The following is a 15,467-nucleotide window of genomic DNA, read 5'->3' on the forward strand; positions in this document are numbered from 1 at the left end:
CACCTGCAGCAGGAGCTGCAGGAGGACCCAAGGAGCTGCTCGCGGCTGCATGAGCAGAATGTTCTCCCACTGTGCAGGGACAGGGGGCTGCAAGGGGCTGCAGCTGGGATGGGCAGTGCAGGCTGGTGGGCAGCTAGGTTACGGGTTTGGGAATGGTTGAGGTGCTTGTGGGGTAAGCCCTTGGTCCAGAGCAGAGGGGATGGAGAACACAGAAGTAAAGTCTGGGTGCAATGTGCGGGAATGGCAAAGGAATGTGAATCTGGAGAGGAAAAATGCCAGTCTCTGAGCTGGGGCTGCTCTGACGTCACGGTGTCATGGCCTGTAGCTGTCCCCGCTAGAACCTGCCGAGTCACTGCTGCCACCTCGATGCCACCTTGGCCCTTTCAGTGGAAAGGAGCTGATGCAGAGGGCTGTTCGCTGCAGGTCTGCCCATGCTGTTTCGCTCCCTGCTGATGCCCAGAGAAGAGCACGTATGTATTTCATCCATGATTGCAGCAGGGAGCAAAGGTGCCAAGAAAGTCTGCTCAGGAAAGCAGTTGGCTAAGCAAGGGTAGTGCTGTGGAGATGATCCTCCTCTGCAGGAGCTGGGTCTGGACACCCAGGCAGAGGTGAGGGAGTTGTGCAAGCGCGACAGCAGATTGGAATGTCAGAGGATGTCAGGAGCTGCCACTGCCTCCAGCAAATCCAGCCCAGGACCCCTGGGGACCCAGGGACTCTGTCCAGGATGAGGGACACATCTGCTGCTTTCCCCTTGGCAGGTTCAACCAGCAGCAAAGCTGAGCACATGTCCCAGAGACCCAGAGACACACAGACACACAAATACACATGCACAGGGCACGCTCACACAGCTGGTCACACAGCCTGCCACAGCCAAGTCACTGCTGCCAACAGTCCCCGCACACAGGAACCCATCACACACCAGCACCCACAGCCGTGTCCCCTCCTCCTCCGGGGCTGCCACAGACAGATGGTTGCTTGTGCAGGCGCACACACACACTCGGGTCCCCCGAGCACCTGCACAGCCCCTCTGCCACCTGGGACCCCTGCCCAGACCCTGGCCCTCTGACCCACCGCACGGGTCCCTGACTCGCCGGCTGGTCCAGCTCAGAGCTCCCTGCAAACACGCGGCACTCACACACCCGTCCCACTGGCACCCCCAGTACCAGCACACAGACCCCTCGTGGGTCCCCCCAGTACCAGCACAGACCCCTGCCCACCTGACACTCCAGCCCAGACTCAAGGTCCCCCTGCTCCCAGCTGGTCCAGCCTGAAGTTTACTGGTGAATACCAACGCACACTCCATGCACACACGGTTTGGGGGGATACAGACCCTCACCCCCCCCCAGCAGCCGGCACCAGGCACATGTGCTGCAGTCCATGATCCCGCTCCAGCCGCTGGCACGGAGCCCCTCACTCGCCTCACTCATGCCAGTCCCTCCCAGTAGCTGGTTTTGGGGACACAGGCCATTCCTGCTGCAGTGGCTGGAGATTAAAGACTCCCACTGGCTCCCGTAGCTGTACTGGGACCTCTGCATTCACTCCAGTAGCTGCACTGGGACCCCATGCACTCCAGTAGCTGACACCACAGCCCAGGGGCATGCACACCCCCAGTCTGACCCCAGTATCTGGCACCAATTTTCACTCTCACACACAGATCTCATCAGCAGCTGGCTCAGTCCTTGCAGCACACATGCACATGGGATAGAGGGTGAGATTACACAGAGAGCCAGTTAAGACAAGGTTTTAAGAGAGAGACAAAAAAAGATTTAATAAGATAGGAGACAGGACAGACTGCAGTGATCAGGGGCAGGGCTTGTCCAAGGAGGGCACCGAGTGCCCCGTTTCACCCATGGCTGGTCCTTTCTGCACCCCTTTCTGGCTGTGCCTCCTTTGCTTGCCCCCCTTCCCCAGCAGCCTTCCCCCCACCACTCCTCCACCAGTTTGCACAGTCCCACCGACCCCCTCCTACATCCCCGCCCCTCCAGTCTCCATCCTGATCAGCGTATTTCAGTATGATGACTAGAACTGATTTGGTGCTAAAATATCCTGGCTGTTGCCTTTGCACATAGATAGCCCCTACTGCACTGTATTTTTTTAATTATTTACTCATTTATATTTCACACAAGTTAAAGCCACGGCTGTCTAAGTAAGTACTTGCTCCTTAAAGTAGCTAGTCCTGAAAAACCCTAAAGCAAATTTCATCACACACTGAAAAAAATCAGGACAGGTGACCTTTCTTCTGACGCATGATGCAGAAACGTGTCCAGAGAAGGGCGATGGAGCTGGTGAGGGGTCTGGAGCACAAGTCTGATGCGGAGCGGCTGAGGGAGCTGGGGTTGTTCAGTCTGGAGAAGAGGAGGCTGAGGGGAGACCTCATCGCTCTCTACACCCTGCGGGGAAATGAACGTTGTTTTGGGCTTCCCCTCACGGCCTCACGGTTGCCTTTCCCAAGGCGTACCTGGCTGCACTGCTGGTCACGTTTCTTAGTGGTGGTCTGTAAAAGTTGTTTTCTGAAGTACTGATCTTCCTGCTAGGAATTAAAAATATTCCTTATATAAGAAGTTACTGAACCGTCGATAACCTCCCACTAGATAGTGCGAAGGGTTCACAGCCCAGGCAGTACTGTGTTTACACCGGCCCTTGTCCCGCTCTCCCCGTTTGCAGAGTCACTCCTCAGTTAGGGGAAAAGGTGAAGGGCGCTGGGTCAGGGCGGCCAGCAGCCCTGTCCCTCAGGCAGCCGTGTCCCTCGGGCAGCAGCAATGTCCCCTGGCAGGATGCGGCCATGTGCCCAAGCATCACTGCGACAGCGGCGGTCGGAGAAGGCGGTTCCACCCAACGGCAGCCGGTCCCTTGCAGATCGAAAGCGACGCTTCGGGCGCTGGTGGTAGGAGCTCAGCCCCACCAACAATCGCACCGCTGTCATGGCGGTGTTTCCAACGGCATGAGGAGTTGGGTTTGAGCATGGCTGCCGGTGACTTGTCACTGAATCCACCGAGTCAGACAGAGGGAGGTTGACAGAGCAGGCAGGTGGTCGCCCAAATCCTTATGTCATGAACTATGGTCCTTTGCCACCCCTTTGTGCCACCTCCAGGTATGAAAACCCCCCCATCCAATTCATATTTCCATTTGTTGGGGGGAGTGTCAGGATTTTTCAGAGTAACCGTCGGTGTTGACCCTGCATATCACTCAGGTATGTAAACCACAATAGACTTAAGTTCTCCAGCATGAACTTGACAGCTTCTTTCATGTAGGGTATCACCTTTAGCATTATTTTGAATTCAGGACTTTTTATAGCTTAGACAAAACTTTTTGGTAGCAAAGCTGTATATGACTGGATCATCCTTAAGAAAAAAAAAAACAAACCAAACATGATTACAATTACCTGGCTCCTTCTCAACCTCATCTTCTTGTCTGTTTCCAGATAAAATAAGGTATAAAAAATTTGGAAGGATCGAGGTCTTTCTAGATGTTTGTTGGTATTTTTTGATTGTTTCGTTTTTCTACCTAACAGTGGTAGCAGTTTAGTAAGAAAGCTTAGGGAAGAAGGTAAAACTTAGGTAAGAAAGCAACATACCATTTTGCAATGGCTGTGGCTTGTAAAAACTCCAAATGAATAAAATATTGCCTACTGGAAAATACAACCCTGAACTATTAATACACTCACTTAACAGTTCAGTATTCAGCACTTCTATGCCTAGCAGTGGTCTTCCTGCATTTCTTCACCTTTTAACTTTGTAGATGTTTTAAGTATTCTCTGAAATGACTTTTTTTCACTGTGTTGACACCTATTGCTGCCTGCGTTCTTCATGCTTCGTCGTGCCTTTGTGCTGCAGTCAGGCTAGTAGCTTTAGGAGGCTTGAGCTGCAAAGATCGTACACCTCATGTTCTTTTTTTTCTTTAGCAGATGCTCGGAACCATTGCAGGGCATGGATGGAGACCATGTTCTAGTAAATCTGCTCGGAATTGTACATATAAGCAAACCTGGAGCTGGCTTTAGCGTTGGTAAGTATTGCAGTTTTTGAAAGAAATATAACAGTTAAGGACAAATTACAGAGTTAGGAGAAAACCCAACTATTGCAGTTCAGTATGAATTTACAATTAAGGTGTTTACTCTGAATAGATTTCTATTCTTTTTTTAAAAAGTATTTGAAAACCAAAATTACTTTCTTCTCCGGCTCAGGAAAGCCAGGTACGTGTGAGATATTTATGAGGTTTTATTCTTTTTTTAACTAATGTCTGTCGTGAGCTTCTTTATTGCCAAAGTTGCCTTAGCTTTGTATACCTGTCTCACACTGGCTTTTAAAATGTTAAAATAAGTGTATGTAATTTTAGTTGAACTTGGTTCTAAAGAAATGTTATAAAGAAATTCATCCTCTTCTGGGCAGATTATATAGGTAAAAACAAATTTAGTGGGTCAGCAGTTAGATGTTTGAAACTGAGTAGCCAGAATCGTCAGATGAGGAACATTTATCTGCCTGCCTCCATCTCCTCCTTCATTTAATGAACACAGCATGCTTCTCGTTTCTCTTGGTAATACATTTTATGTTACATGGTACTTCCTACTCCCTTTTCAGTATTCTTTGAAGAATTTTGCCAGAAGTAAGTAAGTGCATTTTAGGCGTCAATTAGAGACCAGTGGAGGCTTTTTCTAGAGGGAATGAGGACGCTGAGCTGCTTTCATTCCTGCAGAGGCCCAGCAAGGTGGGTCCTGCCCGTTTGGATTGTCCTGGAAGGAACCGAGACTTGTTTTCTCTTTTCTCGTAATCTGACAACTGGCAAAATTTGTGACTTTTTTTTACCTCCTTTTTTTTTTTTAATAGAACTTACTGATGAACAGAGTTTCAAGCTACTGCTCATAAATTCGCTGTGGAGGAAATTATTCCTGTTGCTGCACAATATGACAACACTGGAGAGGTAAATCTACCATACAGTAGGGAAAAAAATAGACTTTTATCTTAACCTGTGTAAAATTTAAAATGTTAACTGTGATGAATCACAAGGTGATTTTCCCTGTCTATTTCATTATCCTCTTTCGCTCACAAAACGGGTTTGGGATTTTGGTCTTATAATTTCAGACATACCAGAAAGCTGTGGTAAGCAAACATTCTTTTTAATCTGTAAAGTAAAACAAAGAAAAGGCCTTAGAGGAGATTTATATGCGTAATTATGGATTCTGTATAAAATAAACAGTTGCATACTTGAATAATCTAAATGTAATTGGTAGGCAGGTTGACACATACCAGTGTTACCAGGGGAGGATGTAATCAGGCAACAAATTAGATCACGATTTAGTAATTTATGACCAGATTTTCTACCGTGATTACAACTGCCTAATGTTCCCCTGGTGCATCATGTCAGCTGATGAGGCAGAGAAATTAGACGGTCATATTTTGATCTACTCTCCGACACAGACTGGAGCAATTTCATTCCAGAAGGACAGTTTTCCAGTTTAGATGAGGTGCAGTAGAGCAGTGCTGTGGCAGTGGGCAGTGCTTAGGTGTATGAATAACCATGGAAAAAATGTTAAATTTTAGATTTTCTTTTTTACATGTATATTACCTGAAAATGAAGTTGGGGAAATGTCCATAGCAGGCCCTTTTTTTTTTTGAAGACTTATCGGAGGGTGTATCTTGTATCAAAAATTTAGTAAACGAGGTTAAGGAACAAAGAGATGAAAGGAGCAATTGTAAGGAACACATTTATTCAGCCACAAATTCTATGGAAATTCAAGGCTGAAATAGCTGGGCTATTGCAATGTGTAATCACTCGGTTATTAAATTAAAACTTACAAGTGACAAATTGGACACCATTGCTTTACAAGGACTGCAAGGGAGAGCTGGGAAAGTCTGACATACTGTCTAAATTAAGAGCAAGTAAGATGAAGCACAGATATAGTGGACACACATAAATGTGATGTGCTAGAGAAGGGTTTTCCTAAAAGGAAGCCACGGCACAAAAAATAATTGGAGTTCTCTGAAGTAGAATCCTAGCATCACAGCATGGTTTGGGTTGGAAGGGACCCTTACAGATCATCTAGTCCAACCCCCAGTAAGCTAGGAAGTGTGTGAATAAGGGATGCCTGGTTCGTATAAAATGCTCAAACTTCAGAAATGAATTTGAAAAATCAGCAGGTTTCGTAGTGGAAAAATCAGCAGCACAGTCTTGCTAGCGCTTGTGCTATGTGGGATATCTATAAATAATCTGGAAAAGGAGAGCAATAGTGAGGCCATAGAGTTTACTGATAACATTAAGTCATTCAGTATAGAAAAGATGAGGCTGGTGGGAAGAGCTGTAGGAGAAGGTCGTTAAACTGAGTGACTGTTAAAACAGCAGATGAAATTCGAAATAGGAAAAGTGATGCACACAAGAAAGGAAAGAAGCAATCCAAACTTGCCAGATAAAATGGTGTCTTTTGAACTAGTTACTACCTGTGAGAAAAGAGATTTTTGGGCTCAAAATATACAGTTTTGTGAAGATGTCAGCATAATGCCCAGAAGCGGTCAAAACTATAAATTTAAGGTCAGAAATTAAGAAGGGAATGAAGAAAAAAGCAGAAGCCATAATTATGCTGCTGCTTGAATCCAAATTGCACTTGCCTCTCTAATTCATTATGGAGTCTGATCCTTCCACCTCAAAAGGGTATTGTGGAAGTGGAGAAGGTTCCTAAAAGGATGACAAAGATGATAAAAGATACAGAAAAGCTTCTGTATGAGAAATGCCTAAAAGGTCCGTGTCATGGAGTGTGTGAAAAGACGGTCCCCTTCGGTACAACTAGAAGGCTTCAGATGACGTAAGCAGACAGCAGGTTCAGAATAAATGAAAGGAGATGGTTCTACACTCAGTGTGTAGTTGATTTGTGAAACTCGTTGCCCCTGGGTGATATTGATGCTAAAATTTTAAACAGGTTCAAGAAAAGACTGGGCAAATTCACAGAAGGGTTAGCATAACAAAGATACCAAAGAAGCTTTTGGCTGAGGAAGTCTCCTGAAGGCTGGGGAAAATATTTTGAGGAAGTATTGCTGTATTGTTACTGTATTTTTATGCATTTCCTGAAGTGTTGGCTTTTGTCAGAAACAGGTTACTGGGTTGGTTTTCTGACTGATGTGGACACTTTCTTTTTATTCCTAAGTGCTGTGGTAGCTCAGGAGCCCTTGGGGCCCCTTCTCTGCTTCCTAAGAACTCTTAAGGAAATTCTCAGATTTAAAGTAGTCGAAAGATCCTAGTGGTACATTCCTGCCATTTTGTGCAACTTGTCCCACATCAAGCACACAATCACCCTGGAACTGCAAAATGTAATTTTTAAATCATCCGTTACTAATCTGACAAAATTTTATTTAAAAAGCTTGCATGGGAATGTCTCATCAAACACAGCGCACAATCAGATGTATGTGGGGGAATATGTTTTTGATAATTAATTTTTGAAAATCACTAATATGGTCCACTTTAAACTCATTTTAGGAAATATTTCAACTGTAGGTGGTCTTGGCCTTGGCAGTTTTGAGGCCTGCCTTATTACAGTAGGGTTAAGCTTACGGGTGTACAGGGGTTCAAACTGCCATTGAGGCCAACTCCCGAGGGGTAAGTTCTGTCTTTTCTTACCTCCTTTAAACTAGAGTCTGGACCCTTTAAAAACATGGATTAATGGTAAAAATATTTTCTTTCAGCAAATCCCAGTAATCATTGCAGGAAATGAGCAGCAACAGAAAAAATATTTAGGAAGAATGACAGAGGAACCAATGATGTGTGTAAGTGTAACTTAGGAACGCTGGAGGCTGTTCCTAAATCATATTAATCACGGTTTTGTTTTGTTTTGTTTTTTGAAACACTAATATCTACTCACAATGTAGCCTGTTTTGGTTTGTAAATAAACAGTGGCATTTACTGAAAGGCAAGGAATATTGAATTAGACGCATTCAGTAAGCAAATAAAGATACTACCTGGAAAACCATCCTATGCCACTTAATAAAAATTAATACCTTTTATTTCCTCTTCAAGAGAAAGTGTAGGAGTTTTAGAAAAATGCAAGGTTTATATGAGCACAAACTCAAGTCAGATGGGCATTAAACAGCCTTTATGAATCTTAAATATTATCTAAGCAGTATTTGTTTCATAGAAAGAAGATTCATGTTCAATGTGTTAAAATCTGAACAACTAAGCCTCATAAAATGAAGAACACAGTAACCACGTTACTCTGTGCTCTTATTTTCAGATTTTAAAGATCCTCATCTTTCATATCAGAGTTTGTGAAGCATAAGGAAGCGATGACTTATTAAAAGTTACAGAATGGTTCTGTTTATCATTAAAAGACAATTTTAAGTATTATGGATTTGTAAGGAAAATGAACGCATACATGTTTGCATTCTTGCTCAGTTGTTCTGGGTTTTTTGATGTAGTATTTTGGTGTTGTCCACGCAGTTCACTTAAAACTTTTACAGTTGCTTGGTGCACATAATTCTGCAATAATTCATGGTTGCTTAAAAATACAACTTTTATTCCTCAAGATTTTGCATTTTATTTTCTTTCAGGCTTGCTGTGTAACAGGCCTGGTGCAGGTTCTGATGTGGCTGGTATAAAAACAAAGGCTGAGAAGAAAGGAGATGAATATGTTATTAATGGCCAGAAGATGTGGATCACAAATGGTGGGAAAGCAAACTGGTGTGTGGACTTTTGACTCGCGTTACTTTTTCTGCTATTCCGTCCTATACTGAGGTGTATCCCCCTCAAGTTAGACACTAGCATTGCTTTAAAGGTCTGTTTGCTTTAAAGGTCTGTTACAAATCTAAACGTTTCATTACGTTTCACCACACTACACTTTAATCGGTGACCTGTTTATCAGGACAAGGTATAAGAAAGCAGTCTCAGTGCTGTGCAATGCCTAAAAAGGAAAGTGAGCGATGACATGACAACCCTGTTCAAGAATGCCTCCCAATTTTTGCTGCTATCAAACAAAATTAATTCTGCTTTCTTTTCAGGGAAGGGCAGCAGCAGTACGAGTTAACATGCAAAGTACTCCAGAGGCGCGTGTTACAAGGGACTTTGCTTTGTGTGTGTGGTGAGCGAGATCAGTTGCTTCTGATTCTACTGGAAACATCTCTCACTTTTAGTGAAGCTAAAAAAGCCCTAGGATTGTGGTGTTACATTTTATTTTCTGAAGGGAAGACATTTTCCAAGTGTCAAAGAATCCAGATTTTGCTGTGGTGCCTATGGAGGTGCTTTACAATATAGACCTCTTTCATCATGTCTCACATAACATGCTCATCCCCAACACATAAATTCTTTTTCATTCAAGAAGAAAAACTTTCTACATTTACGTATAAAGCTGAATTTTCTCATTATTTATTTCCTTGTTCAAGGCAGAACTGTCAAAGAGAATCTACCAGCTATCTTTTGATATTGCTGAACACCATAAATGTGATTTACAACTGTTTAGATTTCTAACAGAAAAAAAACTTATTTACAACTTCTACTTAGAAGAACAGAGTTAAGATCTTTGAAATCAAGTGATAACATTTTGCATGCAATACTGTATTTCCTAAGCATTGATTTTTGCGTATGTGCTGTGAATAGGTTTCGTTTGTACTATCTGTGAAGCTGATGATAATATTAAGACTTACAATACATGGAAAAGGAGGAGAACCTTTGCATGTTGATCCAAAGTAATTTTATTAAATCTTGGCTTTTGCGGTAAGAGATCCACTGAAACTTCCTCTCTCTTGCTCCCTCTCAGTTTATTTTTGGAAGAGCCAAGAAAAAAGGGTTGATAGATTTATTATATGGTACAAAGACACATAAAAACATTTAAGATGTTAGCTAAAAAAGTATCTGATTGCTAATTGTGAGGATAAACTGATTCCCCTCGTCTTTGTTTTACACCAGGTATTTTTTGCTAGCTTGTACCAACCCAGATCTAAAAGTCCCTTCAAGCAAAGCCTTTACTGGATTCATTGTGGAAGCAAATAGCCCTGAGATCCAAACTGGAAGAAAGGTGAAGAGTGTATCTCTGATTTGACAAGGCAGTAATTATTATTCGCTTCTAAACCAATAATGCAACAAATAATTGCCATTAAAGAGACTGTTACGCAACTGAACATTTTCACACGCTCATGTACAATGATCTTTTCATTTTCACAACATACAGAAACTACTCATAAGACATACTTAATAATTATAATTTTATCAATTCATATAAGGAATTATTCATAATGGTCTAAAATAAGATGACTTTGCACAGCTGCAAAAGAATCTTTGAGAACCATTTAATTGACAAGTGCCAATTAATGTGAAGTAGTATGCCGTGCCAAGTGTAAGAAGCAAGCTGGACAATTCTAACCATAAACATACAGTGTGCTTTAATCTTAGCTACTCCTGGTCAAGGAACAGGCCTCGGAGACACTGGTGCTAGTTCTTTTTGGGGGAAAAAAACCACAAAGTACTATTTTTAGTAGCAGGCAAAACTAGACATTGAACATTAGCAAAGGAATCTGAAAACTTGACAATGTCATTTACTTATTTGTTTGTATGTTTGTAGTACAGCTACTACTGCCTGCATATTAGGTTCTTTACTTTTTTCTAGTTGAACTAGAAAAAGACAAACGAGAGATTACAGCTACAGATTTGATTTCACATACAGAGAAAGTAAACTGCCGAGCTTTGACAAATTAAGGGCATGCTGGTGTGTAAATGCAAAGCCAGTATTTGTTGTATATATGGTGATTTTTAGACAAAACTGAAGTGTTTGGAGGGAAAAAAAACGCTTACCTTATGTGTTGAGTAAACTAAAGAATGAAAATGTGTTGCACCTTGGAAGAATACGATTTAGTTGCACCTCTGTAAACTTCCCTTTTCAGGAAATGAATATGGGTCAGCGCTGCTCTGATCCAAGACGTAATGGCCATGGAAGTGGAACTGGCTGGGATGGCTTACCAAAGAGCTGCGTGGGAAGACGATGCTGGTCGCAGGAACACCTACGATGGTTCCGTCACAAAGGCATTCACAGGTGATGTTGCAAACCAAGTAGCTACAGACACAGTGCACATTTTTAGAGGAAATGGATTTAATACTGAATATCCTGCTGAAAAACTAATGAGAGATGCTAAAATCTAGCACGTGAGTAAAAGAGAGAATGTGATCTTTATAGTAATGCATATATTTTTATATTAAAAATATAGAAATATAAAAATATAAAATAAACTAATGGCTACTTACTTGAAATCATGATGTACGCACATAAAAAAAGTTTTAAGGGTTACAGCAATAATCCTGCCGTTTAAAGAAAGGGCACTCAAACCAGGCAAATTCTTGCATACAAAACTCTGCATTAGATCAACAACTTAACCTATACAAGAGAAATAAATTTAGTGGTGTGGTTTTGTTTTTATGATGTGGTAACTCTTTGAAATTCTTGGACTCTTCATTTTGAAGCTTTCGAACTCTTAGAAAAAAGCACAGTAGAAAACACTGAGCAAAATACCAATGCTTGCTTTGGTATTCCGTAAGTAGAGATGGTTTATGTATAATGCTGTTCTCTTCATCACTTCTTGTTGTGCTCTAAAAATTCTGTCTGAAACTTTGATATCATAAACTGGGCAGATTACTTCAGCTGAGATATCACCAGCACTGAGTATCATTAATTATCTCGCGTATGTTGTATTAACAGAAGTGTGGCGCAACCTGGAGCGATTAGGTTGGGTTTTTTTTTTCCAAAAAGAACAAAACATGCTCGTATTTACTCATGTTTAGCCCATAGTCACCCACAATCCCCAGATCTTTTTCTGCAGTATTATTACCAAGAAAGTGTTCCATGTCATAATTCTTCTTAGCATATACTACGCTACAGTTCTTTATTCAGCAAGAATGATTTAATAACGTTCAGCAAAACCAGTAATCCTTCTTTTCACTTCTTTCTGACATTAATAATGACTAGATAAAACATATCAAAATAGATGACATCAAGAAATGCATGTGGACAGTGCTCTGTAATGTTAGTTGTAACAGCTGTTATTCTTAAGATTCTAGGTAGTTGAAATTTCTCTTACAGCTGACTTTAAAATTAAAACTATACTCACTAGCCAAGAATTTTTCTCCAAGGATAGAAAACTACTGGTTTGGAATCTAAAGGTTCTTAGTCTTAGTTGCACTCCTGCAAGTGAGGAAATGGATGAGTAATTGAATTTTGCTGTGAATGGGCTTTTTTCCTGTCAGGTTTCACGCTTTTCTAGAGAAAGAGGTTGAGAGGGTTAGAAGTTTATTTGAAAGTTGAGACTGATTTTCCAGGATCCCAGTTATTTAGATTTTCCATTGCAGTGATCCATCACGAATGAATGCATGGCTAGGTAGACTCTTTTCTTTTTTTTTTAATTGTTCAAATTAATCAGATTTAGTATTAGGGGGGTTTTGTGTTTTTTCTGCTCCTCTTCATCGCCAAAGGAATACAGGAAAGGCTTTTGTCTTAAATCCCTTCTCACCCCCTCCGGAGGGGCAGAACTGGGAGGTGAAATGCTTAAACCCCTAAACGATGCTGCTGCAACATGCCTGTGGAGTACACGGCCTTCTTTCTGCACTAGACCTACGTACGCGTTTTGTTGTGTATCTCTGGCTCAGCTGCCAGCAAGCCAAATAGAATGGAGGGAAGATGCAGTATGTTTCTGGAGGAAAACGCAAGAATACATAGTTAAAAAAAAGAAATACTGTGTTGAAGAGAGTACTAGTTAAGGAGCAGAGGGAATAAATGGATGAAAGGGAGTATTTGCTCTGGCCTTCAAAGGCTAGTCAAAGAAAATACAACACTTTCAGCACAGGTCACCTCCTCCCCTCTACCCACCGTTTCAAAACCTGCATTGTAGAACCTAAATTACGTATTTCCTTCCCCGGATAAGACGTTTTCCCCATCCTTCTTCACCCACTATGCCTGCTAATTTCATGAGTACCTTCCTGAGTTTTGATGAGAGCATCTGAGAGAACAAGACTGTCTCTCAGTATCTTGCATTTAGCCCACTGTAGCTACTCAAGTCACACTGGAGTTTTTTCAGTTTTCTCTGTCTTTCTGCACATCCTGTTCCACACTGGATTAGTGCTGTGAAGATTTGCAAGTGTAGAAAGATCTGTTAACATATTTTAAAAAACGATCAGCTAACATTATTGCAATTCTTTTCAGATTTATGAGGGAACTACTCAGATTCAAAGGATGATCATAGCTCATGAACATGTTGGCAAATATAAGCTTAAAGAAATGTATCAAGCATGTCTGGCCGCTGCTGTCATGTTCCTTGCTCTCATGGAAGAGGATTTTAGTGCATTTCTCAATACAATTAGAAAGGCATGGAAAAAACCCTTTTCCTTCAAAATCTTTTTATTGTGTACATGATTAGGCACTACACTGTGCTCCCCGTCCATTCCCTCACTTCGTTCCTTCTGACTAACAAAACTTGGTGTTTTCTAAACATTTCTGAATTTCAAAGTGATTGGTTGTCGACTTTCCCCACTCACTCTCTTTCCCCCAAATCTTCAGCTTTTGGTGGGAAAAGAAGTAAAAACCTTCCCTGTAAAATTTATATGATCAAAAAAGTGAACAAAATTCTGATTTTTTTAATTTTTTTTTTTTTTTTTTGTCTGTGAAGGTATTCAGCCTGTAACAAGGAATTGGATTTTAGGTGTTTCTGTATTGTTTGAAATTATACAGATTTGCTACCACTGTTTTATCACTGGAGTTTGGGTGGATATCAAATTAATAAATCTCAGGCAAATTAAAAAAAGATACTCTGCTTCCTCAGGAAGCACACGGTGTGTTGCAGCACACGGTCTCCAGGTCACCACTTGCTCAAATAAATATGCTAACACTGTGGTTTTATGGCCTTTAGAAACTGGCATCTTTAAAAAAGACTGAAAGTGAATATATACTGACTTCTGGACCTCTCAAAAACATACATTCTCATAAACTACAACACAGACTGGTGTTAGTTTTCTCAAGTGGTGGCCGGATTACTACTTGCAGATTTTATATGTGTTCATGAGTCAGTATGAACAAAACCTAGTTTTTGTTTTCATAGGGCTTCTTTTCAGTGACTCAACCATCTTATTCACCTGAATCTAGCAACAACAGAAATCATCATTCAATGCGTTTATCTCTGCGCCTCAAAGGAATCTGTAACATTTATGAAGAAAATACTTGTTTTCTTGTGCCTTAAACTTAAGACTTCTTTATGGATGAATGTTAAGTACAGCTCTTGAGAAATACAGGTATGTGTTTTTATCATAGTGGGAAATAAGAAGCATGATCATGCAATTTTAAACATGTTTTCATTTTAACTGATCCCACGCAGAATAACCTGTAGGGAACTGTGCTTTCTTTTCAGTTATAAGAATGCTGTTCTAAACTTGGATATTACCCCAAAAGTCCAAGGGCAAGAAATGAGAACCTCACAACACGATGTTTTTTCACTGTAAAATTAGGTGATCAAAATGTTATTTCTGACAGGCATTGCTGCATTCTAATAAAAAAACTATTTTTAAGCAGCGAGGTGCGGTTGCCTTTATTCACTTTGCTTGTCACATCATTTAAACTGTATTTCAGGTAAGTTGTCCAGCCTCTGAAGTACGTTACAGCTGTACTGCGGTTCTCACCACGCTACAGCCCCCAGCAGCTGCACGGCCGTTCCAGCCCAGCAATACCAAGGCCTGCGTTGCTGTTGTCTGGACGTCTGGCAGTTTTAAGGATTTAGATACCATCCAGGAGTAACAGAGTATCAGCTTTGGACAGCACGGCCTTCTTCACTGCTATGCTTCTTAAGCAAGTAAATGTTCCATTAGGATGATTCAAGTAAAAGTGTGTAGCTTTTCTTTAAGAATGACTTACACCATCACATTTATTTCAAATCCAGTATATTTAAACCTATTATTCTTTTCCATCAGTATATATACTTAACTACATTTCCTGAAAAGGAGTAATTTTTGAGATTCTTTTTTTTAACTTGGATAAGCCCTTCTTTCAGCGCTGGCAGAATGCACCTTCCCCAGACTTCCTGGGGAAATCACTCAGTGCTGGTGAGGCCGCACCTGGAGTGCTGTGTCCAGTGCTGGGATCCCCAGTACAAGAGAGGCATGGACATACTGGAGAGTCTGGAAATGGCCCACAAAGACGATGGAGGGTCTGGAGCATGAGGCTGAGAGAGCTGGGACTGTTTAGCCTGCTGAAGGCTCAGGGGGATCGTATCAATGTGCATCAACACCCGATGGGATGGAAGGAAGCGGAGGGAGCCAGGCACTCCTCAGTAGTGCCCACCGACAGGGCAAGAGGCAATGGGTGCAAATTAAAACACATGAAATCCCACCTGAGCACAAGAAAACGCACTTTTCTCTACTGTGAGGGTGGGTCAAACCCTGCCACAGGTTGCTCAGATAGGTTGTGGAATCTCCATCCTTGGAGACAGTCAAAACCCAGCTGGACATGGTCCTGGGACACTGGCTTTGGG

The 15,467-nt window shown here is 41.8% G+C and overlaps 1 protein-coding gene across 1 annotated transcript; it reads left to right on the plus strand.

Moving 5' to 3' along the window:
• The first annotated feature begins 2,034 nt into the window (after nucleotides 1–2,034).
• LOC104260559 (medium-chain specific acyl-CoA dehydrogenase, mitochondrial-like) lies at nucleotides 2,035–10,009 on the plus strand. Its single transcript, XM_059824775.1, is given in 10 exon segments — nucleotides 2,035–3,964; nucleotides 3,966–4,002; nucleotides 4,821–4,832; nucleotides 4,835–4,914; nucleotides 5,024–5,093; nucleotides 7,477–7,526; nucleotides 7,528–7,578; nucleotides 7,665–7,743; nucleotides 8,526–8,655; nucleotides 9,877–10,009. Coding segments are annotated over 10 exon segments (702 nt in total). The 5' UTR covers nucleotides 2,035–3,904.
• The last annotated feature ends 5,458 nt before the right edge of the window (nucleotides 10,010–15,467 follow it).

The sequence above is a fragment of the Gavia stellata genome, chromosome 15 (genome assembly GCF_030936135.1).
Source record: "Gavia stellata isolate bGavSte3 chromosome 15, bGavSte3.hap2, whole genome shotgun sequence".
NCBI lineage: Eukaryota > Metazoa > Chordata > Aves > Gaviiformes > Gaviidae > Gavia > Gavia stellata.